Genomic DNA, 25,430 nt, shown 5'->3' with positions numbered 1-25,430 from the left:
CTTCTCTCCCCTTCTTGTTTTCCGCTCCCGCTTTTTATATATTTTGTTTGTCTGGTTGATTTGTTTGTGAAGTAAATGTTAGCTCTTTCACGAGCCTCGATTCAGTATACAAAAAAAAAAAAAAAAAAAAAAAAAAAAAAAACTGGAGCAAGGAGGGCGATATTTTTACAACAATTTACGCAACAAAAAAAAACACCATTCTCATATCCACAATATATATATATATATATATATATATATATATATATATATATATATATATATATATATTGTTGTGGATACGAGAATTGTGTTTTTTTTTTGTTGTTGTAAAATATCACCCTCCTTCCTCCATTTGGTGTATAAAGGTCAAAGGTCATGCCCGTAGTTATTCCATATACAATCACGTAGCAAATCATAGATTTCCTCCTTGTTCAGTAGTTATCTCCTTATTATGTGTATTAGATTAAGGCTTTGTCTTCCATTAATTAACACTCCATTGCACCGAATTCAAACAAGGTAGATTCCCTTCACAATCCCCTTTTGTCATGCCAACTGCATTGGTCGGTTTTCTGCATTCCGCTGCTGCTTTGGGGTTGTGGTTTTTCGCTGCAAGACTCCATTATGCACGAGGTCATCTCGGAGCAGAAGGTGGGAGGAGTCAGCCCAGCGCCAGGAACAAGGCGTGGCCTTGCGAACGCCTCCTCTAGGGGCGGGATCGGTGAGCCCTCGCGACCAATCAAGGCCGAGGCGAGCTCACCGATGGGCGTGTCATGGAGGCCGGCGGCTTGATCGCCCCAGGGGCAATAAAAGCGCGCGCGGAAGCCCTTTGAGAGAGAGAGAGAACCCGTCACGCAATGCCCCCACGTCAGATGCGGCACACCACAGCAGCTTAAACCAACGGAGCTTTGAAACCACCGCAGTTTTTGACCACGGCAGCTTTGAGCGGTGACGGCAGTTGCAGCCTCGAAGCAACGTCGCCGTACGAGAGACGGTTGAGGAGAGCCGGCGGCTGCCCAACTTGAGCCGCGATCATACCACCCGGACCCTTCCCGCCATTCGTTCCTGCCATCATCCCCCGTGTAAGTCTGATTGTTCGTCCGTCTTCTGTGTTGTCCTGGGGTTTAAGTAAGACTGTTAATAGGTAAGCTAGCGTTGCACTGTGTCCTTCTGGTCCGTCCCTCTTTCTGTCTTTATTTTCTTATTCTTCCTTCTCCCTTGGTTTCTTTAATTGTGTACATAATAGATACAAAAAAATCATATTCGTATTTCCTACCTTTTGCCTTCTTCTTCTTCACATCCGTTCGTCTTTGAGGTTTCCACATTGAATACCTGTGGCACGATTTGGCCAACGTTCAGGAATCGGGTCTAGTAATTGTTAATAGTTCGTGCCGCGGTTGCTAAAAACCGCTCGGCAATTAACATCTGTCCGCGGTACAAACGGGGCTGTGCACCTGCCTTTCCGGGGGTAGCTGGGCAGTGTCAGGGACCACGTCGGTCAGTTATAGAAGAGGGGATTAATCCCCCCTCTAAGGGGAACAGAGGCCGACGTTGGGTTCCGTAACAATATATATATATATATATATAATATATACAACAACAACATGTTTTGTTGTTGTTGTTTTGTTGTATATATATATATATATAGTATATATACATATTTGTATAAATAATTTCAAAACACACCTGGTCACAAGTGTGTCTCACTGACCGGGTCCTCAGTCGAGGTCCTCAGTATTATCCTGTTTCGGCCCTTCAACCTCGATACGGTCAGCTAAGGTGGGCCAGCAGGGGCACATACGCCTCCACATGCAGCAGCTACACCCGGATGCATACATACCCCCACCCCCAGCGAGTGAGAACACAGATGACAACAACAAAACCGCCTCCACCCCCAGAATCCATAGCCCCTCATACACTCGCGCACACACCAAAAAACAAACAAAAAAAAACTGACCACCACCCTTACAACAAGCACCACTCAAGCAAAATCACACCCACTCCTGCAACACACACACACACACACACACACACACACACACACACACACACACACACACACACACACACACACACACACATTCACACATCTCCATTTCTCTTCCGTGCTCAGTCACTACCCCTTTAGACTGAAATGAAACACCACCCACAACCTCAACCTACACCATTTGACGTGCCTCCATAAATTCCTCCATATCCAAAGTGAGCCTTTCAAGGCAACCTGGGCCACTTTGTCACACATCCTCTTTCTTTCTGTACCACACACTCCAAGCCAAGCAAGAAATGCAGAAAAGGAATTGCCAGAATCCCCTCTACACCCCACCTCAAATGGCTGACATGAAACACGCCAACACTTCTCCCAACACTCTGCCTCCAGCTCACTGTAATTTCCTCTCTTCCTCTCGTGCACCTCCTCCATGTTATCTTCCCAAGGTACTGACAATTGCCCCTAAGATGACCTGTCTTGTTGCACGGGGCCAGATAACAATGTCAGGCCGGAACCTTGTCACACAGATCTCCTCTGGGAATGCCAGTTGTGGCTTTAGGTCTGCCACCACCTGCCAATCACAAGCATCTGACAGCCCTCTTCCTTTCCACCTCCTCCTCTTTCCACCTCTTACCACTTGGCCCTCTTTGACAAACACCTCTCCCCCATCAGTCTCCTTCTCCACTCTTCTCTCTTCTCTTCTTCCATATATATTTATATATATTAGCTCATAAGGGGGAAATCTGGACCAGCTGACCTGCTTTCATCGATTCTTGACCATATTCGTGATCAGTCTGCTAAGAACTGAGCGCCACACGACGTCATCCTAGTTTGGAGGTGATGTGTTGGCATAATTGATGTGCATGTCAATTGTCATGTCATAAGGTCAGTGTGCTCCTTTCATTACATACAGTATACACACACACACACACACACACACACACACACACACAAACACTATATATATATATATATATATATATATATATATATATATATATATATATATATATATATATATATATATATATTGTTACAGACGCGGTTTTAGATGTTAGTTTACCGAGCGGTTTGGTATTACCGCGTCCGAACAGTTACTCCCCGATTAGAACCCTATCCCGCCCGATTCCACTCGAACGTTGGCCGAATCGCGCTACGCTAAATCAATGATGGAAAGGACACAACGGCTGGGATAAATGACACGACACAAGGGGCACAGTTCTCAAGACCTCCGGAGGAGGATATAATTGGTGATGCAGAAAAGGGGTAGATTACACGGTAAGAGGTAAAGCACAGAAAAGATGGGCACTTAACCACAGTCTTATCTATCCCCGACAGACCACAGACAAACGGGACAAGACTGACTTACACGGGGATTGATGGCAAGGAAGGACAGGCAGTCGATAGCACAAGGTGCACCTTGGCTCAGGGGCAGAATCAACACGGTCCGGTCCAGAGATGCGGGGAGGTATTTCAGCGCTCGGAGGTGGCGTCTTCTCTCTCCAAGCTGAGGGCGCATCTTACGTCACCTCCCTCTTCCTGCGCATGCTCAGCGGGGAGTGACACGCCCTCGGCTCATTGTCTCCGCCCCAGATGGAATCGGTCCGCCGCTTCTATTGGGTGCGGGGGGTTACCGGGCTCCGCCCTTGACGAGGAGCTGACAGCGAGCCCCTGCGTGGTAACCCCGTCGGAGCACATGTTCAATGGCGGCTAACCAAGCCGGAGTGAGGACGCACACTCCCCGCGCCGCCGCCGCCGCCGCTGTTGTTGTTGTTGTTGTTGTTGTACCATGAGGAAGAGCTGCGGGGAGGTATTGGGAGGTCCTAAACTTTCTAACGGTGCCATACAATCACATTCTGGTGCAACGAAGAGTCAGAATTAATGGAAACGAGTCCTTAACTGACATAGACTAAGAATAACTAGCAAGATGTCCTATAGTTGTCTACGTGAGATGCGGTGGACCTGGATGCGACATTTAATGGGGGAAATAGGGGGAGGTCGGGTCTACAGAGTGTTGTTTACAGAAAATGGGACTAGGGAATGGGGGATTGGGGATAGTTGGGAAGTATTGGGGAAATAGGGGAATATTTACAAGCGGATATGGATGGAGGCCAATCTCATATCCGCAACATTGCACCCTTCTCTACCTCGGGGCGTCCCGACCCGATAAATTTTTACTTACTTTAGTGTGGCACTCAGATGTAGTTCCCTCTACTATTAACTCAACCCTGAGTGCGACAGTTTTACAGATGTTCACAAATGAGTAAATATGTCCCCCTGCAACGTTGCACCCTTCTCCTCACAGAAACATACCCACAGGATAACCGAATCGCGGAAAGAATCCTCAAACTAAACATACAGCCGGTAGGGAGCATTATTTACACAAGACTGATATTTACACTACGATCCAGGACCTGTTCTTTGAGGAACCCATGCAGATGTTATGCATAGAGAGAGAGCACGCATGCCAGCATCGATACACCAACCCACGAGTGCTCTGTGGCCCTACGGCCTTTAATAATGTGCAGAGCACCCCATCCAAGCACCAAAAGCACCACCCCATACATACAGTCAGCACCATCCGGTGCACCAATAAAGTGTTCAATAATCACCGGTGGTGTCGCAGCCGGCCGATGTTCTGCCGCTGGTCTTGCCTTCATGTGGTGTACTTGGCCTTCTGGCTTCCTTAGAAATAAAGAAAGGCGCCAACCGCGTCCATTTCTAAATTGTGGCCGTCAGGGGGGCCAACTATAAGTGGTTCACCTGTATGGCATAGGTGCCACGTTGACCCAGAGGTCCATCAACGGGTGGTGCTTGACCGCCAAAGAACTGCGGTCCATGGTGGGCGGCCACAAAAATTGCGGTCCATATGGTGTATCGATCCAGGCAGCAAGCAGCGAAAGTACAGGCCCACAACTGCGGAGCCAGCACCTCTCTCTCCTCTCTCTCTGCCCCAAAGCCAGATCCTCAGAGGTGGGAGACAAAAGAAGACAATTGAGTAAGGTGGTAAGGGCGCAAAAGTGCACGCAATACAAGGTAATGCACACTGGGGGCACATGGGAACCAGGTGAGACAGGTACGTTCCTACCGTACGCCCCCCCCCCCCCACCAGGTAACCTACATTGCCCCTCCCTTACCCCTTACTGTATCCACAAAACACAACACTACCCATAAACATCTACTTTACACATCAACAAACGTCCCTACTGTCTTCCCCGTTCCTCCCATAAACCAAATTCGTCTTCTCTCCCTCCTAACCAATCAAATTTGCCATTTCCAATTCATCATCAGAGTCTCCTAAGGAGGGAGAGATGGAATCACCCCAATGTCTTATCCACGTCGTGATGCGTCTCACAAATCCACACAGCAATCCTTACTTCCTGCAACACAAAACAAAGAAAACACAGGTGTGGAGTCATCATCATCACCTCAGGTAAGTGGCTGCGTATGGTGCGACAGGTTCATCAATCCTAACTATTTCCTAAATGACTTTAACAACTTTACATTACCCGGGGTCTTTCCCTGCCAATCCATTGGCCAACTTACACTATGGGTTCTAAAAACCAATTCCCATTGACCAAACTGTGGTGCTTCTCAATTTGGGGTCTCACTCCCCCGATTCAACACTCGGTGCTCTCGCACAATTTCTGGGCTGTGACGTGTAGCTCTCCCAGCAGGTCTACCCACCTGCACACCTCCACCACTGTAGTTGCCACCCGAGCTTACCTGCTCCTCACCCTAACCTAACTAACTGGGGAAGGCCCTCTCCTGGCTCTGTCACCCCTTGGTGCCCTCTGGCACTGGGCTACCCGGGTCCGTCCTCCGGATCCTCGGGCCCCATCCACAACAACTACTACTGGCTCCCAGAGCCCACCTGCGGCCTCACCTGGCCGACATCCTCACAGTGGTGGAGCGCCCAAACCAACTACACACACTAACAGGCTACACGCCCAGCCATTTCCACAACACTAATGCACCCATCCACAATACCATTCTGCAACCGCACCACAAATGCCAATATCCAACCACAATTTACCTATACCCTCTACCTAACACTTACACTACCCGCCCCGGGTATTCGTGATGGGGGTCCACTCTTCCCCCATTCACACCTTCGCACCATGCACACCACTCTGTACCACTTACTCCAACTCTCTCCACACCACTCATTCCAATACTCCATGTATTCCACACACCTGTACTTGCACACCTGTGCACTCATACTTGGTGCCACCTGCACCCTTCTCTCCCCAAGCGCATTCGCGCTGATCCACAACACTCACTACTCATACACTGCTCGAGTGCTCCACACACCTGTCCAGTTCTCACACAGCATCATCTCATCTAACTACTCCCCTCTGAAACTTGCGCTTCCCAGTCGTCCCTTTAAACTATTGCGCTCCCTCGTCATTATCATCCACTCTAATCTACCTGCGTCCCCACTACAGGTATCAGTCACTAACTAACCTTAACGTTACCTAATGTCATCTTCTAGGGCCCTACACACGATATATCCGAACCCACCCGGGCTAGTTTTCACTGCCATACACCCCATAAACTATTGCGCATTTGCCCCACTTTTGTGAGGGATGACAGAGTTGCCATCCCACCACATCGGGCATCTCCCACTACCAATTTTGCCCATCAAATTTCAACAAATCAAAAATTTGCCAATCACTACCCATCATCTGCCAATCATTACTGCCAATCCTTTGCCAATCATCAAATTTTGTTTTTTTTCTAATTTTGGGTCCAAAACACTAACCTCATCACACAGTCTACTCACTAATGCCTCTCGGTGCGCCAATTTACTTCTAAAGCTCGGCTTCGTACAGCCAAGCCATGAATGCCGGTTGTTTGGTGCCAGCGGCTGGATACGTCCCGCATTCGTGGCAGGGACGGAGGTTTACCCGGGCCGAGATCCCACGCACCACCTCGGCGTGGAGCCATCCAATGTCCCGATCTCGACCTGCCGGCACGTCTCAACAAAAAGTGGTCGCCATGACGACCCTTCCTATCGGGCTGCCAGCTCCGCCTAGTGGAGAACGGACGCGGCCGTTCAAAGCGAGGCCCAGCGTGGATCGCGTACGGCGGTTCTTTCGAAACCGCCGTGGTTCGGATCCCCGCTGGTCCTCGCGGCACGCGAAGCTGCCCGACGCGCACCGAGGGCCCGATTCGGATATAAGTCGTTCTAACCTCTAACCCGGTTACCGTCGATGCCTCACCTGCATGCTTACATGCATACGCTACCCCTTGCTTGCTCATACCTCCAGCCGTTCCCATGCTCCTCGTACCTTTCCTTACACACCCAGGTACACTCATTCCACTCACAGACTTGGTCACACACCTGACCACCGACTCCACTGACTGACTCCTCACGACTCTCTCTCTTGCAACCGACTCACTCTCGACAGCACCCTCACTCCTTGGCACGCACTTTTTCCTCACACACCCCAGAGTCGGACTTTCTCGCACACCTCCTTTTTCGCACACCAGACCTGTCGCACACTTCACCAACGGCCTCTCACGAACACCCGGGTCCATCTCGACCCCCAAGCTTACTAAATTACCTGGCGCATCATACGCACGACCATATTGGTCACCACTTACACCGGGTCCTCTTTCTCTTCGCTTCTCCTCCATCACCTGCGAATCCCTCATCTTGTTAATGAGCACATCATCACGATCCGAACACAGACTTTGGACCAATTCTTTTACTTCCTCTTTTATCTCTTTCTTATCCCCTCTCCATCGCTTCTTAATTTCGCTCACCCCTTCTTCCACTTCTTCTAATTTCTGCTGCACCTCTTTTATTTCCCGGTACGTCTCCTCAAGTTCGTCCTCTAAGGCTACCTTGACCGTTTCCATGTGCGTCCTCACCTGCTGGTCCTTCGTCTCCATTACCTCTGTCACCTCGTCCAACCTCGTTGTCAGTCCCTCACGTACCATCTGACATTGCCTCTGTGTCGCTATCAAGTCATTGTTTAGGTCATTTTGTGTCGCTTTTAACCCTCCTATTACCGCTGTGTTCCTTTGAACCTGCTCCGTTAGTTCTTTTTGACCCTCCGTCAGCTGTTCTACTCCCAGCGTCAACTCCTCTATACCACCTTGCAATTTTACAGTCCCCTTTCTCACCTCCTTCTCCATGCGCTCCTTACAGTGCCTCACCTCCTCGCGCACTCCTCCGACCTCCTCACTCACACCTCTTCTGATCTCTTCTCCCATCACTTGCATCTCCTGCCCAGATGCCACCCTCATCTGCTCCATTTCCTCCCTGTGAGCATCCAATTTAGTTTCTACCCCCATTCTGACCCCCTCTATCTGCTGCCCCATTTGTTTAACTTCCCTTTCCGCTTGGTCCCTCATGTCCCTCAATTTGCCTTCCATACTGTTTTCTAACCCCTCTAACCCCTTTTTCATCCCTTCCATTTGATTCTCTTGAGCGGCCATTCTGTTTTCTACCCCCATTAACCCATTCTTTACCTCTTTTATCCCATTGTCTAACGCCTCACCGGTACCCCTCGCTTCGTCCCTCATTACCCCCATTTGGTTTCCCATTACCCCCATTTGGCCCTCCAATCGCTCACCCTGAGCATCCATCCGGTTCCCCATTACCCCCATTTGCTCACTCTGAGCCCTCATTTGCTCACTCTGCAGGTTGAGGGAGGCCTGCATTTGTACCATAAATTGCTCCATGAGGGCCTGCATTTGGGTCATCCCTCCCACTTGTGCAGCGGGTGCGGCCGCCGCAGCCATGTGCGAGGCGCCATTTTGCGCGCCCGCACCCTCGTGCGCGAGGACGCCATTTTGCGACCCTGCCACCCTCACTGCTTCGCTCTCCTCATGTCCCTCAATTTGGTCCTGGATCGACCCTGCCTCCCTCTCCTCTACCGGAACCCAGCCGTCTTGATCTGCCATAGCGCGACTTTCAAAATTCGGGTTTTTATTTTTGTAAAACAAAATCAAATTTCGCCGTTAATAATTTCGAGCGCGTGAAGCGCGCTTCGGGTCCGATCTCACTCCTCGACACCAATTGTTACAGACGCGGTTTTAGATGTTAGTTTACCGAGCGGTTTGGTATTACCGCGTCCGAACAGTTACTCCCCGATTATAACCCTATCCCGCCCGATTCCACTCGAACGTTGGCCGAATCGCGCTACGCTAAATCAATGATGGAAAGGACACAACGGCTGGGATAAATGACACGACACAAGGGGTACAGTTCTCAAGACCTCCGGAGGAGGATATAATTGGTGATGCAGAAAAGGGGTAGATTACACGGTAAGAGGTAAAGCACAGAAAAGATGGGCACTTAAACACAGTCTTATCTATCCCCGACAGACCACAGACAAACGGGACAAGACTGACTTACACGGGGATTGATGGCAAGGAAGGACAGGCAGTCGATAGCACAAGGTGCACCTTGGCTCAGGGGCAGAATCAACACGGTCCGGTCCAGAGATGCGGGGAGGTATTTCAGCGCTCGGAGGTGGCGTCTTCTCTCTCCAAGCTGAGGGCGCATCTTACGTCACCTCCCTCTTCCTGCGCATGCTCAGCGGGGAGTGACATGCCCTCGGCTCGTTGTCTCCGCCCCAGATGGAATCGGTCCGCCGCTTCTATTGGGTGCGGGGGGTTACCGGGCTCCGCCCTTGACGAGGAGCTGACAGCGAGCCCCTGCGTGGTAACCCCGTCGGAGCACATGTTCAATGGCGGCTAACCAAGCCGGAGTGAGGACGCACACTCCCCGCGCAGCCGCCGCTGTTGTTGTTGTTGTTGTTGTACCATGAGGAAGAGCTGCGGGGAGGTATTGGGAGGTCCTAAACTTTCTAACGGTGCCATACAATCACATTCTGGTGCAACGAAGAGTCAGAATTAATGGAAACGAGTCCTTAACTGACATAGACTAAGAATAACTAGCAAGATGTCCTATAGTTGTCTACGTGAGATGCGGTGGACCTGGATGCGACATTTAATGGGGGAAATAGGGGGAGGTCGGGTCTACAGAGTGTTGTTTACAGAAAATGGGACTAGGGAATGGGGGATTGGGGATAGTTGGGAAGTATTGGGGAAATAGGGGAATATTTACAAGCGGATATGGATGGAGGCCAATCTCATATCCGCAAAAATATATATTGTTACGGACGCGGCTAGGATGTTGTTTGCCGAGCGGATGGCCGCCGCGCCCGAACAGTTACCCCGACTAACCCGATTCCTGAACGTTGGCCAAAATCTCGCCACAGATATTCAATAGGGAAAAGACAAAGGCGACACGGATGTGAAGAAGAAGAAGGAGACAAAAAGGTTTGAAATACGATTATTATTTATTACTATTTACAGGATCAAAAGAAACCAAGGAAGAAGGAAGGATAATAAAATAATTTACAGAAGAAATCAGAGACACAGTGAAAATCGCTAGCTTATCTAAACAGGCTTAATTAATACCCTGGACAGAACAAACAAAGACGGACTCACACGGGGAATTGCAGAGTGGATTGGCTGGAAGGAGGTGGGTGGCTGGAGGGGGAGGAAGGAACGGAGCTGGCTGGAGCTTGATCCCGCACGGGACGTCGGGCTGGACCTCGACGGCCGCCGATGCCACCGATCCTGTCGTGTGCACGGGGTAACCGGTCGGAGCTGCTTGGTGGAGCCAACGCTGCTGGTGGGGGGTCTGGCGTGACGGGTTCTCTCTCCCTCTCTCACAAACTCCAGGACTCTCTTCAGGCTTGTCTGTGTTCTGATCTCCTCCCTCCTCGACTCTCCTGGGGGCGTCTCCCGTGGGTTATATAAGCCTCACCCTTGACCCTTTTGCGAACCTCCCCCAAACGTTCTCTCTCCGCCCTCTAAAGCCAACCCCTCGTTCTGGGTTGGTTGGCAAGGGCTGGTTCACTCCTCCCCTCAATGACGAGGTGGAGACACGCCCTTCTTCCCCGACCTTACCTCGTGGCCAATGGTTGTTTTGGGGCGATTCGAGCTAGCCCCAGCCAAAGGGCAGCAATGGCGAACGAAGAAAACCGCCCAAATGCAGTTGGCAATTGCAGCAAACCTGGCAAACCTGGCACTTTGAAGATGCCATGTCGGAGGGATCTACTTTTATTTAATGCAGTGTAATGGAGTGTCAATTAATGGAAGACACAGTCTTACACTAATACACATAATAAGGATATAACTACTGAACAGGGATATATGCTGTCCTTCGTGTATGTTTTATGGAATTAACTACGGGAATGCCCCTTTGACCTTTATACAACAACAAATGCAGGAAGGAGGGTGACATTTTACAACAATTCATTACACAACAATAAAAAAAACAACATTCTCATATCCACAACAATATATATATATATATATATATATATATATATATATATATATATATATATATATATATATATATATATATATAATGGTATCTGTAATCTGGTTCTCCAACCTAATGAGCGGACAACATGACGTCATCGCCATGCACGTCCGCCTTGCCTGCAAAGTTCCAGAGGAACCATCTAGCAGTGCATCATTACGGATTATAAATACAGATACTGTCACAAGTGCATGCAAAACTCACAGTTACCGACCTGGTTTCGCCCTTGTTGGGGCTTCATCAGGGCAACGCAGTGAGGCTTTCCATACACTTGTAACTCTGTGACCCTTTCGGTTTTTATATCAGTCACTATGCGACCTTCATATCATCAGTGGAGAACCGCCAGCAAGGTGTCCCATACAGCTGCTGCTGCACCTTGCTGGGAGCGATACGCACCGCCTGCCACGCACCACCGCCTGCCTGATACGAACCACCTTGCTGGCGGTTATCCACTGATGATATGAAGGTCGCATAGTGACTGATATAAAAACCGAAAGGGTCACAGAGTTACAAGTGTATGGAAAGCCTCACTGCGTTGCCCTGATGAAGCCCCAACAAGGGCGAAACCAGGTCGGTAACTGTGAGTTTTGCATGCACTTGTGACAGTATCTGTATTTATAATCCGTAATGACGCACTGCTAGATGGTTCCTCTGGAACTTTGCAGGCAAGGCGGACGTGCATGGCGATGACGTCATGTTGTCCGCTCATTAGGTTGGAGAACCAGATTACAGATACCATTATTAGTAACTCCCAACCGCAACCAGGTCGACTCCATATGATGAGTGGATACCTGAGATAACGTCACCGCGTGGCAGGCGGTGCGTATCGCTCCCAGCAAGGTGCAGCAGCAGCTGTATGGGACACCTTGCTGGCGGTTCTCCACTGATGATATGAAGGTCGCATAGTGACTGATATAAAAACCGAAAGGGTCACAGAGTTACAAGTGTATGGAAAGCCTCACTGCGTTGCCCTGATGAAGCCCCAACAAGGGCGAAACCAGGTCGGTAACTGTGAGTTTTGCATGCACTTGTGACAGTATCTGTATTTATAATCCGTAATGATGCACTGCTAGATGGTTCCTCTGGAACTTTGCAGGCAAGGCGGACGTGCATGGCGATGACGTCATGTTGTCCGCTCATTAGGTTGGAGAACCAGATTACAGATACCATTATTAGTAACTCCCAACCGCAACCAGGTCGACTCCATATGATGAGTGGATACCTGAGATAACGTCACCGCGTGGCAGGCGGTGCGTATCGCTCCCAGCAAGGTGCAGCAGCAGCTGTATGGGACACCTTGCTGGCGGTTCTCCACTGATGATATGAAGGTCGCATAGTGACTGATATATATATATATATATATATATATATATATATATATATATATATACTGGATATACACACACACACACACACACACACACACACACACACACACACACACAAAGGTGGATACTTTGAGACCTGGAAGGTCTCCGTTCCACCTTCTGAAACTCCCAAATTCTGATAACAACCAATGAAAGCAATACTACATTGAACCGTTCAGTTACTTGAAGCGAATCTTGAATTGCATAATCCTCAAATTTACTTTTTAAAAGGTTGCGGCTCAGCATCACTGGCTTCTTGCAACTTAAAGGCATATATGTGGAAATAAATATTTGAACGGAAAATTATTACATGAGATTACAAATAGAATGGAATTATAATAAAAACAATGAGTGGACTACTACCATTACATGTAGAACGGATTATGCAGGGCAGGCAGATTACCTCACCTGGAAGGTTGTTAATGAGCCAACTGGGTTTTAACAATCCAGATAACAACATGCCAAAACTGGGATGAGCTTTACTTCTTGAAGATTAGAATGTAAATGCTTAATACTGCTGCGCTGTCAATTGTATTTCAACCCACAACCTTTGTGATAATCGTCCAGTGTCCTCACCATTATATGCCACCACTGTAGACGTAGAGCATGTCCAATACGACAGGAAGATTATGGGTTGAAGCCCCAGAACACATCTTATCTTGAAAATTTTTATTGTCTCATTAGGTTGCATAATTATCTACCTCAGCTTCTCATATGGTTTCACTCATTCATGAATAGATCTGCTGCACATTTGCCTGCTGCAATTATTAGTTGTCTAACATCCTTTCTTTTATGCCCTTTTTCCAAATCACGAAATTGCTTCCCTTTGTACAATGTTGCACAAATTCCACACCATTATGTTTTACTCTTTCACAAATGCAGATTGTTTCTTTGAAATTGAATTGTGGTGAAATCTCTCTCTCAACCCCTTGAACATCTTCCCACCCAATTGTGCAGTTTCTTAAGAGGGAACCCACAATGGTCTTCTGACCACGTCCAGGATCGTGTTATGAACAGTGAAGGCTGCTACAGCACCCAGACCCCACCGCCTTGCTGGGATGAAGTTCACCACAATACAGCACACAGAATGCGGCACCATTCGCCTGATGTTTATCGTTACGGTGGGGATATCTTCGATGGCCGGAAGGGGTTTCCACCAGCAAATTTCCCTTTACACTGGCAGTATTCCCGGCCTGCTATGGTTTGCTCCCTATCCCGCCAGAAGAGGGTGCCTCGACAGATATCGTTCAATGAACCAGAACCTGTCCATGACGTTGTTAATCACGAACTCCGCTTATGGTAATCCTCTACCTTTTTCTGGGCACTATGCTCCTCTATCCTCGAGTCATTATCTTTCCAAAAAATATTCTTCAACTGTTGCATAATCATATTTAACACCATTGCAATTACCAGTTCAGCTGTCGGCCATAGCACTCAAGTTTGAATGTTGTTAATTTTTTTGTATTATGCGCATTATGGGAATATTCATTCTGACTTGTACTGCTATGCTACAGGTACAATAAGCGTCGAGGAAGTGATATGGTGCCACCTGGAGGTGTAATAGAGTTTGACCGCAGAACTTTGAATCATTCAAGACAAGATTCCAATTGCTTTGAAGCCCCCACCTGGCATGGCCATCCTTCACAGGGCTACCATTCCATAACACTGGACACGAAGGCTGTGCCACGCCATTGCTCCGGTTGGGGTCCTCCAATTACAACTCTGTCTGCAAGTATGGCCACTACATATGAATGGATGGATAGGTAGAAAGAAAGTTCCGTTGCATGCTAATTTGTTGTAAGCTTGTGTGCAAAACATTCCGGAGGAAAATATCATCCGAGGAAACTTGAAATGAGTTGCTACTTCCCATGTCGATCATACCACCATTTCATCCTTATCTCATTGTGCTTAGTTACTCACTACCAGACATTATTTTTTTCAAATTCAGATCTATATCCAATGTATTTAGAGCTAATCAACTGCATATTCTTCTCACAATCAAGAGGTGCTTGTTCTTTCATCAGATATTGTCAATTTTTGAAATTGCTTAGTTTTACTTTCTTAAAGTTTCTTAAAGAAGCACATTTCTTAAAGTAAGCTCATTCTTGACAGACTTATGATAGTTGACACTGCTTTAATTGACTGATATTAAAAACTCAGTGACATAATTGTTCGGGCATCTGCTCCGAATCTGGAATGTTGGTGGTACGATTCTGACCTTGGTGGGGTCATGCGTGTACTGCTTCTTTGCTTGATGCTCAGAATTTAAACCATAGACCACAGCCAAACCCCATATAAATAAAGTCAGAGAAAAATGTAACCAGGTAATTTAAAGGAAACAGAGTAGATGTCACTGACCAACCAACACTCAGCCAGAGCCAACAGGTCAGGTGAGTTAAGCTGAACAAAAGGCTGAGCAGAAGAAAAGTTGGAGCGAAAACGCCTTCTATTGGAGAAACGAGTATTAAAAGGATTTGTGTATCGCTGCGTATGGGCTTGTTGATTGGTGCATATTGTTGATTGGTAGAGATCTATTATTCTCAGATTATAAAACCATATAAAATTTTTTTTTTTTTTTTTTGTATACAAGATCGAGGCTCGTGTAAGAGCTAACATTAATCACAAAAAGACAAACTGACACATAAAATAAGATAAAGGGAGCGGGAGACAAAATGGGGGGGAGAGAGGGAAGCACACAAGTACAACATTTGAAAGCAGGGACATCGGGAGATCTGTGGAAGGGAGAGGGCTTGGGGGGAGGAGGCACCGGAAGGGGGGGTGGGGTGGGAGAGGTATAAAACACATGGACACTGCTCGGACTTACAGGAAAGAAGTCGGAATTTCAAAAAAGTGGATCTGGGGTGAATTAACGGCGGTGAAATTGATAATAATATAGTGATAATATATTGATATAATATTGATAAAAAATATATTGATAATAATACCTCAAATGGTAGTCCATCAATAACAATTACCCAAGCAAACTTAGAAGTCAGTGCAAGACACTCAACACGGTACCCACGGACACATTGTCATAACAATATCGATCTGATGGCCTCAACAATGCAACCAAAAATGGCTGCATGGACGACCCCAGTACAACCACTTCGACATTTAACATGTGTTGATAGATCAGCCTCTCAAAGCATTACCAAAGAGTTCGGGATCCTGTACTAACAGGTGACCAAGACCAGCGACATGTTTATTTCTGATACCCTTCAGAGAGATTTAGACTCCCTCATGCCTTTGTCTTTCTTTACATGTATAAAAAACCACCTTTAGAGGCCATTTTTCCCCGCAAGCGGGGGTTGGCCTTTTTCGGGAACTGTGGTTGTTGTTGTTTTTCGGTCCCCCTTTTGAAGCAATGTTTTATGGCCGGATGCCCTTCCTGACGCCAACCCTTTTTGCCGCCTTTAACGACAAGTAGGGAATTACCAGTGAGCTGGTACTCAATTAGCCGACCTCGGAAGGATGACAGGCTGAGTCAACCCCCCTGGCGTTAATTCAGCGATCGACCGGGATTCGAACCCAGGATCCTAGGATCCTAAGCCGGCACCCTAGCCGCTAGCCCAACACCAGGGATTCTGTATTTCTTTACATGATTTCTGTATTTACATGAGTATTTTAAAAGATTTCTTTACATGTATGCACTAAAAAAAAAGCCGAGACTTCTTGTAACGGCTTGTAGTCACTGATACTGATTATTTCACCTTCGTTTTATCTTCGGCATATATATTTACTGCAGTTATGAAAAGTACCCAATGCGGACATAAATCATAAGCAATCTATCGCTCAGCTGAACTTTCATCAGGAATTAGACACCATCCTCCAGCGGCTTTCTGTTCTTCTTAGGTGCATTACCGTTTACGCCTCTCCGAACTGCTGCTAATCTCAGATCAAGGCTGCCCGCTGGGATTCCACGAAGAACCAATCCCAGGATTCAGCATGAAGCTTCACAAGGCCCTGTTCTCAAAAGGTAAAGATACCCAATGTTGAGATTATTTAACAAGCTGTTGAGCATTATAATGGAACTTTGGAAAACACATTTTGTAGTAAGCGCGTTATCCGGCGATACTAATGAAGCAGTGGAACAGAAAAGCAGAACCACCTTTAGAGGCCATTTCCCTCCACAGAGCAGGGTTTGGCCTTTTTCGGGCACCGTGGTCCCATTTTTGAAGCAATGTTTTATGGCCGAATGCCCTTCCTGCTGCCAACCCTGTTAGTCGCCTCTTGCGACATACAGGGAATTTTACCAGTGAACTGGTACTCAATCTGCCGACCTCGGAAGGATGAATGGCTGAGTCAATCCCCCTGGCATTAATTCGGCGATCGACCGGGATTCGAACCCAGGATCCTAGGATCCCAAGCCGCACCCTAACCGCTAAACCCACACCAGGCTACTAATGAAGCAGTATGGAGAAAGAAAATATTGTAGATACATTTGACTGTCACAGTGCTACAGGCGAGCTGCAACAGCCTAAAATGTTACCAATTTCTTCTCACACTCTATAAGATGTTAATCAATGAGATTTTAGAACAAGTCAAAGTTGTTTTATTTAAATAACCAAAGAAAGTGTTTCAAATACTGCAGTTTTATTAGAAAGCGCGAGTGCGCTTAGTTCTCCCCATACTCAACATGTTTTTGTTTTTTTTAATGGTAACATCCCATGAGTAAAATGAACATTACACTTTTTAAAAGACAACAAACGATTAATGTGCTGTTTTTGGTTCATTAAAGGTTAATTACCTCTGCCACCAGAGATTATATTTTCACCCAGATCTGTCTATAACTTGGCAATTTTTTATTTTTTGACAAGTATGTTGATCACTCCTGTTTGTGTGTTTGTGTGTTTGTGTGTTTGTCTGTCTGTCCGCTAACTTATACTTGCCTATAGGTCACAATTTTAAAACGATCTGCACAAAACTTTATCAAATGGTAGAGTTAGTGTCTGACAGAATCCTATTTATTTTTGAGTTTAAAAGGTCAAAAGGTCAACATAGGCCAAAGGTCATTCACTTTTTCAAATTTCTAAAATCCTCAATTTTCATCCGATTGACTTGAAATTTGAATAGGATTTACATATCAGCTAACTGAATTCAACCACCAACTATTTTTGAGATCAACATCGGCCAAAAGGTCAACAGCCTTTTCAAATTTATAAAATCCTCAATTTTCATCCGATTGACTTGAAATTTGAATAGGATTCTCATATCAGCTTACTGAATTCAACCACCAATAATTATTTGTGAGGTCAAAAGGATGCTCTGCTGAGTGCCATTCTACTTTGTTTTCTTTTGCCAAGTGTCACTCTTTAAGTAATTTTTCATCAGTCTGTTTGTCTGTCTGTAAGCAGAATATCTCAAAAAATTGTCGAACGATTCAGACGAAAATTGGTGGACATGTTGGGTATGTGACAAGGCTGAGGTTATTCAATTTTGGTGAATGTCTGGATCCGGATCCAAATACTACAATTTTTAAAGTGATTCTTTGCCATTTTGTGATAGGGCCAAAAACTATATATAGCACGATATTTTCAAAAGGTTGTGGACAACGTATGACAAAACTTAGTGGATGGGTTGAGTAAGTGACAAGAACAAGCCAATTCGAATTTGGTTCAGGTCAGGATCAAGATCAAGGTCAGGATCAAGCCTAACAGTGGGATATAAACTGTTTTTATATCAATCTTTGAAGCAAAAGTCAATAAGTATCAGTTAAAAGGAATGCTAGTAGAATATGTAAGTAATCTGAATAATATTAGTGGAAGAGATATATAATATCTTTATACTGGGTTTTTTCCAATGCAGAAGTCACCTTCTGTTGATTCTTCACCATTGAGAGATCAATCCAAAAAATCCGATGCAACTTATATCACAAAATAGTCATTTTTTTATAGACACACATTAACTAGAGGTAAGATTTTGTGGGGACCACAATGTGTAACTTAGGGTGATTAGAAGTATGCTTATCAGATTTAACTGAAGGGGAGAGCATGTGCCTTACTGATAAGATTTTAATTCAATTGAGATGTCCATGGGTGACTCCATGTTGAAAAATTACATGATCATCATTGCCTGTCACAGGGATTGCCCAAACATGGGGTTGCGGAGCCAACAACGAGGCAGCGACAGGACCCTTGCCGACAGTGATGAAAAACTACAGTGGCGGAATGAAGGAGGGGGGACTCCAGGAACACTCGTGTAGCTTTTGAAGAAGAGCCACTGTAACCAGCCTCTTACTCAATGAACAGCCGAGCATTCATCATGTTGCTCTATCCACAAAAGAAAATAGTTCATATTCTACCAGCACACAATATACAGAGTTGAGAGCACGTCTCTATCTCAATTGATTTGTGATCACATCTATTGCAAGGTCCTCAAGTAAAGGATTATCAGTGTTCAGAAACTGAAAGAAGTTGAAGTTGTTACTATTCTCTGAGATACTGGTTTGGTTTTTTTCTTCCTCAAGGATCTTACAAACAATTCTTGTTGGACAATCTCTATTTAGGGTTAATCCTCATGAAGTCTTAACTTACTGTAGTGTGGTCTTTCACAAAAGAACAACACTTGCGAGTAATTTTTCACCACCGTGGATATGCCAGGATCAGCATGCTTGGCATGTTCACTCTTTGATTTGTTAACTCAAATATAATGCGGTTCTTGTGTGCACAGGTTGCACTTGTGATTACATCTTGGTGCACTGGCATGGAAACTGAATCCACATTTATTTTATACCCAAGTTAACCAAATCTACAGTTGTCATTTTGATATATTTTTAATACGTCATGATTATTTTTATTTATTGTTTTATTTGAATTTATATTATAACGGACTCATCATAGAACCTCATGGGGTCAATAATGTTTCACAAGCACGGAATGCCGACACCAGTGATGTGGAGGTGGGATGAGTGCCCATTACGAATGGGGAATAAACGTGAATGTAAGTTAAAAGTAAGCTCATATTAAAACACAACGTTTTCAAACTCCCAAGCAGCGACTCTCCGTAGGGGCTGGATGCGTGGTGTCGTAGCCCAGCCAGATAGTGCAAAGGTAATTTATTCACCTTTGACCTGTATGGACTGAGTTCCATTCCCAACCCAGCTATAAACCTACCCTGGTGTTTTGCAGGCAGGTTGTTGCGCTCGATGAGTGTGCCATCTTTCGGATGGGACATGAAATCAGGTATCCCATGTGCTCCCATTCACTAGTGGACGTCAAATATCCTACAGTACATTTTGAATGAAGTAGACCATGGTGTGCTAGCACACTGGCCAAATTCCATGTCCCTGGCCTGCCCTGATTACTGCTGAGAAGAGCATAGCAAATCACCCGGTATTTTCTACCTATGGCACCTGCTTCGGCAGCACCCACACTCTGGAAAGAGCACGGCCATGGACAACGACTATAAGCTATGACCCTATACTAACTTGGTGATTATACCTTAACCTGTTCGTATGCACGCTTCTGATTTGGCTCTCACGGAGCCTCCAGCATGGTCAATAAAATCGACCAAGGTAAGACGTTTTCCCCCCTCTGGACACTGAACACTGTGCAAAGGGCTGCGTATGGTATGTTTCACTTGGAGGTATGATTACAGCATGGTATCCGGACAGAGATGGTGCTTCATATCAACACACATTTTGTAACTTTGTACAGCACTAGATTTTATTCTGTTTATATATTATACATACTATATATCCAATGTAATGTTTATAAAACGTGCAAAGCTCTAGACTGTACATTGCTGGAGAAACATTTTTAATGCAGTGTTTTTCATTTCTGGTTTTCAGTGTTTAACTCCCTAAAAACACGTTTTTTTTAAGTGACAAGGTGATTTTGGACATTATACCTTTGCAGTAATGTGTTTGTGAGTGTTCCTGCGTCATTCCATCATTGTTAAGTGTTGTTGAGCCTCCAGTCATCCGAATGTGTATTTGAAGACGTCATTTGAATGTGATTACTTGCTGGTCAAGTCTGAATGGCCTATTTAAACTTTTGCCTGAATTTCTCTTAGGCCAGGATACCAGGTCTTAACGTTGTCTTCTCATGCTAAATCTGAAACCTGTAGCATGGAAGTCCATTCAGAACGACTTCCTCAAACATTGCTCACATAATTGCCACAGTAATTGCCAATTATACATCTTGTGTTAATTAAACTCGGTGCTACAGTTTACCCATAAATAAGGCAAATCATACCTAGGCTCTGACCACACTTGATTAGCTTTCCTCATTATTTCCTGGACAACCTGCTGGCTTTTTACTTTTTTTATTTTACATTCCTTGAGTAAAACGTTTTTCGCAACATCTTCATTTTCTGACCTAAATGGAGCGGATTGCACTTATCCACCAGTCATTGTACATTGGTTTTTATGGTTAGTGCATTGGATTAGAGACTAATTATTTGGTTTGAGACCAATATGGTTGTGTTCAGTATCACTCTAACTTACAAGGAAACCAACTACCCAGTCTCAAACTAAATCGATACCTCATTTAAATATCAGCCAGGTAACTTCTCGTAAGGCTAGAATAACTTTTGTGCGTTGTTTTCAAGACCTGTCGTAGAAACACATTGACTTTCATAAACTGTGACACCAAGGTGGAACCCTAAAACCGAGTGAAAAGAGAAAATACAAACCAAAGTCATTTAGTCATTTTCCTTTTGTGTCCATAATTATGCCCCCCCCCCCCCATTTCCCCACTCTGATTTGTGTTTACAATGCCTAGAGTCTTCCACAAAATGTATTTTCACGTTTCCATTTCGGTAATAAAGAAATGTCATGTTTTTTTTTTCTATTCTGTTTTGACTCGACTCATTTACAAATGAATTCTACTGTGTGCGGAGAGTGTCGTTTGTAAAGTCATTGTTTTTAAGGCTGTATGTTGAGAATTGAAGTCTAAGCACGGAAGTCTCAGCTTTTCATCCTACTCATCTGGATAAATTGCAAGAATGGATGTGAAAGATCAAAACAATGTATACTACTCAAATACAGACACCGATTGGTACACATGGCTGACGCTGATTGGCCAACAACAGCACTTGTCACAGCAACAAGGCACCAAGGGAACTGGATTATACCACAGATGCATCAAAACAAGCAAGGCATTTGCTCAAATTATTTTTGCTTCCAGAGAACAGAACTTTTTGTGTGTGTATATAAATGTATCTTCAGGCATCGGTGAATGTGCAAAACTACATGCTTGGCGTTTGATCTTAAAACAATCGGTGCAAGTTTCTGCGCATTATGGAAAGTTCAGTAAATGCTGTCCAATCCTAGCATCATACATTCGAGCAATCTTTGTAGTTTGATTTTTGCATGTGGTGGTTGGTCATCTGTGGCCTGCAGCTTAACTGTGATTGTTCCTTTATTCAGTTCTCCAATCTTTGGGATGTAGGGCCCACATACCTGGCATCACACTGGCACTGAAACTCATACATAACATTGCTCACAACTCGACTTTCAAAATGTCATAATCCACTCCAGAATTCTTGGCGTGCATGCGTAGAAATCGCTTGCAACGAAATGTATTTGGATTTGGGTAGCGGAACGTATACATCATGCATTCCAGATAAGGATTATAACATGAAATGGCTCACAAAACTTCTCAAAGAAGCCGAGAATACTTGAAATGCACCTGCGATAAAGGGGTGTGCCTCTGCACAACAAAGCATTTGGAGAACTCTCTGATCAATTTGTCCAAAAAGTTTATATCTTGCAATCCGTACTGAAAAAAAACTCCTAACGATGTGAACCCGTGCAAGGCCTGTGGACCTGCACATTCTACCCGACTTCCCGATCATCCCTATCAGTGAGTGAACTTTTAACTTTGCGGGATTACCTCCTCGTAAGAACATGGTAGGTTTGATGATTTATTTAATAGCAGACTTGGTGATTTAGTGAGAACATACAGTATTTAATGGATTTATTTAAAGTTTAATTATAAAATGTTTTAAAATTGGCCCATAATTGCATTTTTTGGTATTTCAACTTTTGACCATGTCCCAGGGGCAGTGCCACAAATGATACAGCTCTCACACATTGTTGCCATGTGGTGATCATAACTACCAAGTTTGGTGAATTTCTGCACAATGGTTTAGGAGGAAATAGCGTGATGGATGGACAGATGGAGCAGATTACAATATTCCTCCGTTTTTTGTTTTTTTTTCAAAAGGATAGGGATAATGAAGAAGCGTTGGTAAAAGGAGAAGTGTCCGTCTGTGTGTGTGTGTGTGTGTGTGTGTGTGTGTGTGTGTGTGTGTGTGTGTGTGTGTGTGTGTGTGTGTGTGTGTGTGTGTGTGTGTGTGTTATATCCACTGCCTCTGCTAGCTTGTATTAACAGTAAATGGTATGAACTCGACACCTTTCATCCACAGATATTTCTCGTATTCCTAACAAAATGTTCTTCTCTCAGCAATAGAGAAGAAGGTGCAAGTGAAGATGACACTCCCACCACCGACTCGGAGCATGTCAGCAGCACATGTGATTGATGTCATGGCTTTGGTGGTGCAGATGTTGAAGGCTGGTGGTACATCAACCTTCCGTGTGGTGCCCCTTAAGGAAGGAATGGGTGCACACGTGTTGATGTAGTCTTCGACCAGTACACTGCTAAGTCGATTAAGGCTGGAGAGCGAGCAAAACAAGAAGCATCCATGGTCTTGGAAGTCAAAATCAAAGGTCCCGCAATGCCAATTTCTAAGCAGTGGCCAAAATACATTGCAAATCCAAAGAACAAAACCAATCTCTGTGCATTCTTGGTTGAACGTTGGTGCCAGATGGCACAAGTGAATCTACCAGTAGAACAACAAATTGTTATTGGCGGTGGCTTCAGGGATGGCAGACGACCAAAGGGGGATGTGAGGATTGGGTACCGCTAGTATCAGACCACGAGGAAGCTGATACCAGAATACTGCTGCATGCAGACCATGCAGCACCTGATCACAAAAGAATAGTGATAAATTCCTTGACACTGATGTGGCTGCACTGTGTATTGCACACTTTGACAGTCTTGCTTCTGATGAACTTTGGTTCCACACTGGTGTTAATGACAAAATAAGATACATCCCCATACACATGGTGGCTACTGCGTTAGATCCCCATTTGTGTGATGCTCTGCCTGTGAATATGTGAGAGCAAACAGCATCAAAATAGCGTGTCGAAGTCAGGCAAAAATACTATGCCTGGGTAAGACCATCTCGAGATGTGAAGCTTTTCTGTGCAATCTGTACACAAAGAATGAAAGGGCTGGTGCCAAAGCAGACGACGTTTGGCACTAGTTATTCTGTCAGAAGGAGAAGAAGAACGAAGTGCTACCTCCAACATCTGACAGTCTCATCCAGCATATAAAGTGAGCTTGTTTTCAATCCATCATTTGGAGGAAAGCACTGAATGCCATGCAACGCCTGTCTGCACCCGAGGAACATCTCAAATGGTTTTCTGCAGCCTGTATTGATAACGAAGAATCCAGCACCCTGAGGTCTGGTAGTGGTAGAGCTTACGGATTGTCGCTGAAGAAGTCATCCTGTCTTGCAGGAAATGACCTCGTATGCACAACAGAAAAGTGAACAGAAGCATGTGTTTGAACGGGAAAGGAAGACTGCCAAAATCCAAGTACTAGTCTACGCAATTCTGGGAATCATGGATTTGGTGATTCCGACAGTGAAGACGATACTGTTAATTTTGTAGCGGTAGGCAGTGATTACCTTAGTCCAGGTAGGATTTCATAGGTAGTGTGCTCTGACTGTCATGAATAAGAAGAAACCCCATGTATCATAAGTAGGGATCCGGTAGACCATATGTCGTGGCAGAGCGTATCTTTGTTCCCATCATGAGGGATGGAGTTATGTTAATTAGTTAGGGATTATGGGTAATTAATCCCCTGTATGTAATGGCCTCTGTTATTATTCCTCTGTTCCTTATGACATCAGCAGCACACACACCTAGACAGAAATCGCGCATTTATAACACTAAATAAAACCAACCGGACATTCTACTACCGCTGGCAGAGACAAGACATTCTACTACCGCTGGCACTGCCAGCCGTCACATCGCAACACAGGCAGCAATCCGGGGGGTGGGGGAGCACGCCCCGAAGAGCAGTGATTGGTCTGGAATTTGGTTCAAGCAAGGACGGCTAAGATGGCACTCGCTGATAGGAGCGGACACGGAGACGTCGTGAGATGATGTCAGAGCCTTGAGTATAAAGGAACGCTCTGCCCGACATTTTCCCTCTCTTCTTCTTCATTCTCTCGAGTCCTGGCTTTGACGATGATTGGTCGTGTCCCGACATCTTTTCTCTCTTGGGTCTGGACTTTGATAGAGAACGGTCGAGGCTCTGGACTTCCTCACATCTTCTGGCTTTGGTGTTGGTGAACGATATCATGAGGACAAGCGCGGCTGGAACGACCGAGTGGGCGTGGCCTGTTCGCTTCGTGCACGGAGCCAGGAGTGAGCGGACCGTGTGGCGAGGCCTAGTTCCCGCCCACGGGCAGTGCAGCCTGCGGATTCCCGTGCAAGGACGTAGAGGCCTGTGACGAACCGGGACGATTCCTGAGGAGACTGCATCAGCCACAGGGGGGGCCGACCCAGCTGCTGTAGCGTAAGTCTTCTTGGCATCTGGACAATACCGCTTTGTGTGTCCATGTGCTCCACATCCGTAGCAGATCAAGGTCTCGGTAGCCATGAAAATCCTATATTCATGCTCGCCTACTTTAAACGTGTGGGAGATGTTCAACTGCTTCGCTG

The 25,430-nt window shown here is 45.6% G+C and overlaps 1 protein-coding gene across 2 annotated transcripts in view; it reads left to right on the top strand.

Annotated features, from left to right (window-relative positions):
- The window catches only part of LOC137425928 (FERM domain-containing protein 4A-like), a 296,129-nt gene extending 274,648 nt beyond the window's left edge, over positions 1-21,481 (top strand). For both annotated transcript variants that reach the window (XM_068114650.2, XM_078776193.1), the window contains exons 21-24: positions 13,649-13,990; positions 14,206-14,423; positions 16,544-16,667; positions 18,773-21,481. In XM_068114650.2, the coding sequence (XP_067970751.2) occupies positions 13,649-13,990; positions 14,206-14,423; positions 16,544-16,667; positions 18,773-18,893 (805 nt within the window). In that variant the 3' untranslated portion in view covers positions 18,894-21,481. The remainder of the gene's footprint in view (positions 1-13,648; positions 13,991-14,205; positions 14,424-16,543; positions 16,668-18,772) is intronic.
- The last annotated feature ends 3,949 nt before the right edge of the window (positions 21,482-25,430 follow it).

The sequence above is a fragment of the Myxine glutinosa genome, chromosome 4 (genome assembly GCF_964187855.1).
Source record: "Myxine glutinosa chromosome 4, kmMyxGlut1.1, whole genome shotgun sequence".
NCBI lineage: Eukaryota > Metazoa > Chordata > Myxini > Myxiniformes > Myxinidae > Myxine > Myxine glutinosa.
This window is presented reverse-complemented; position numbering and strand designations above follow the sequence as displayed.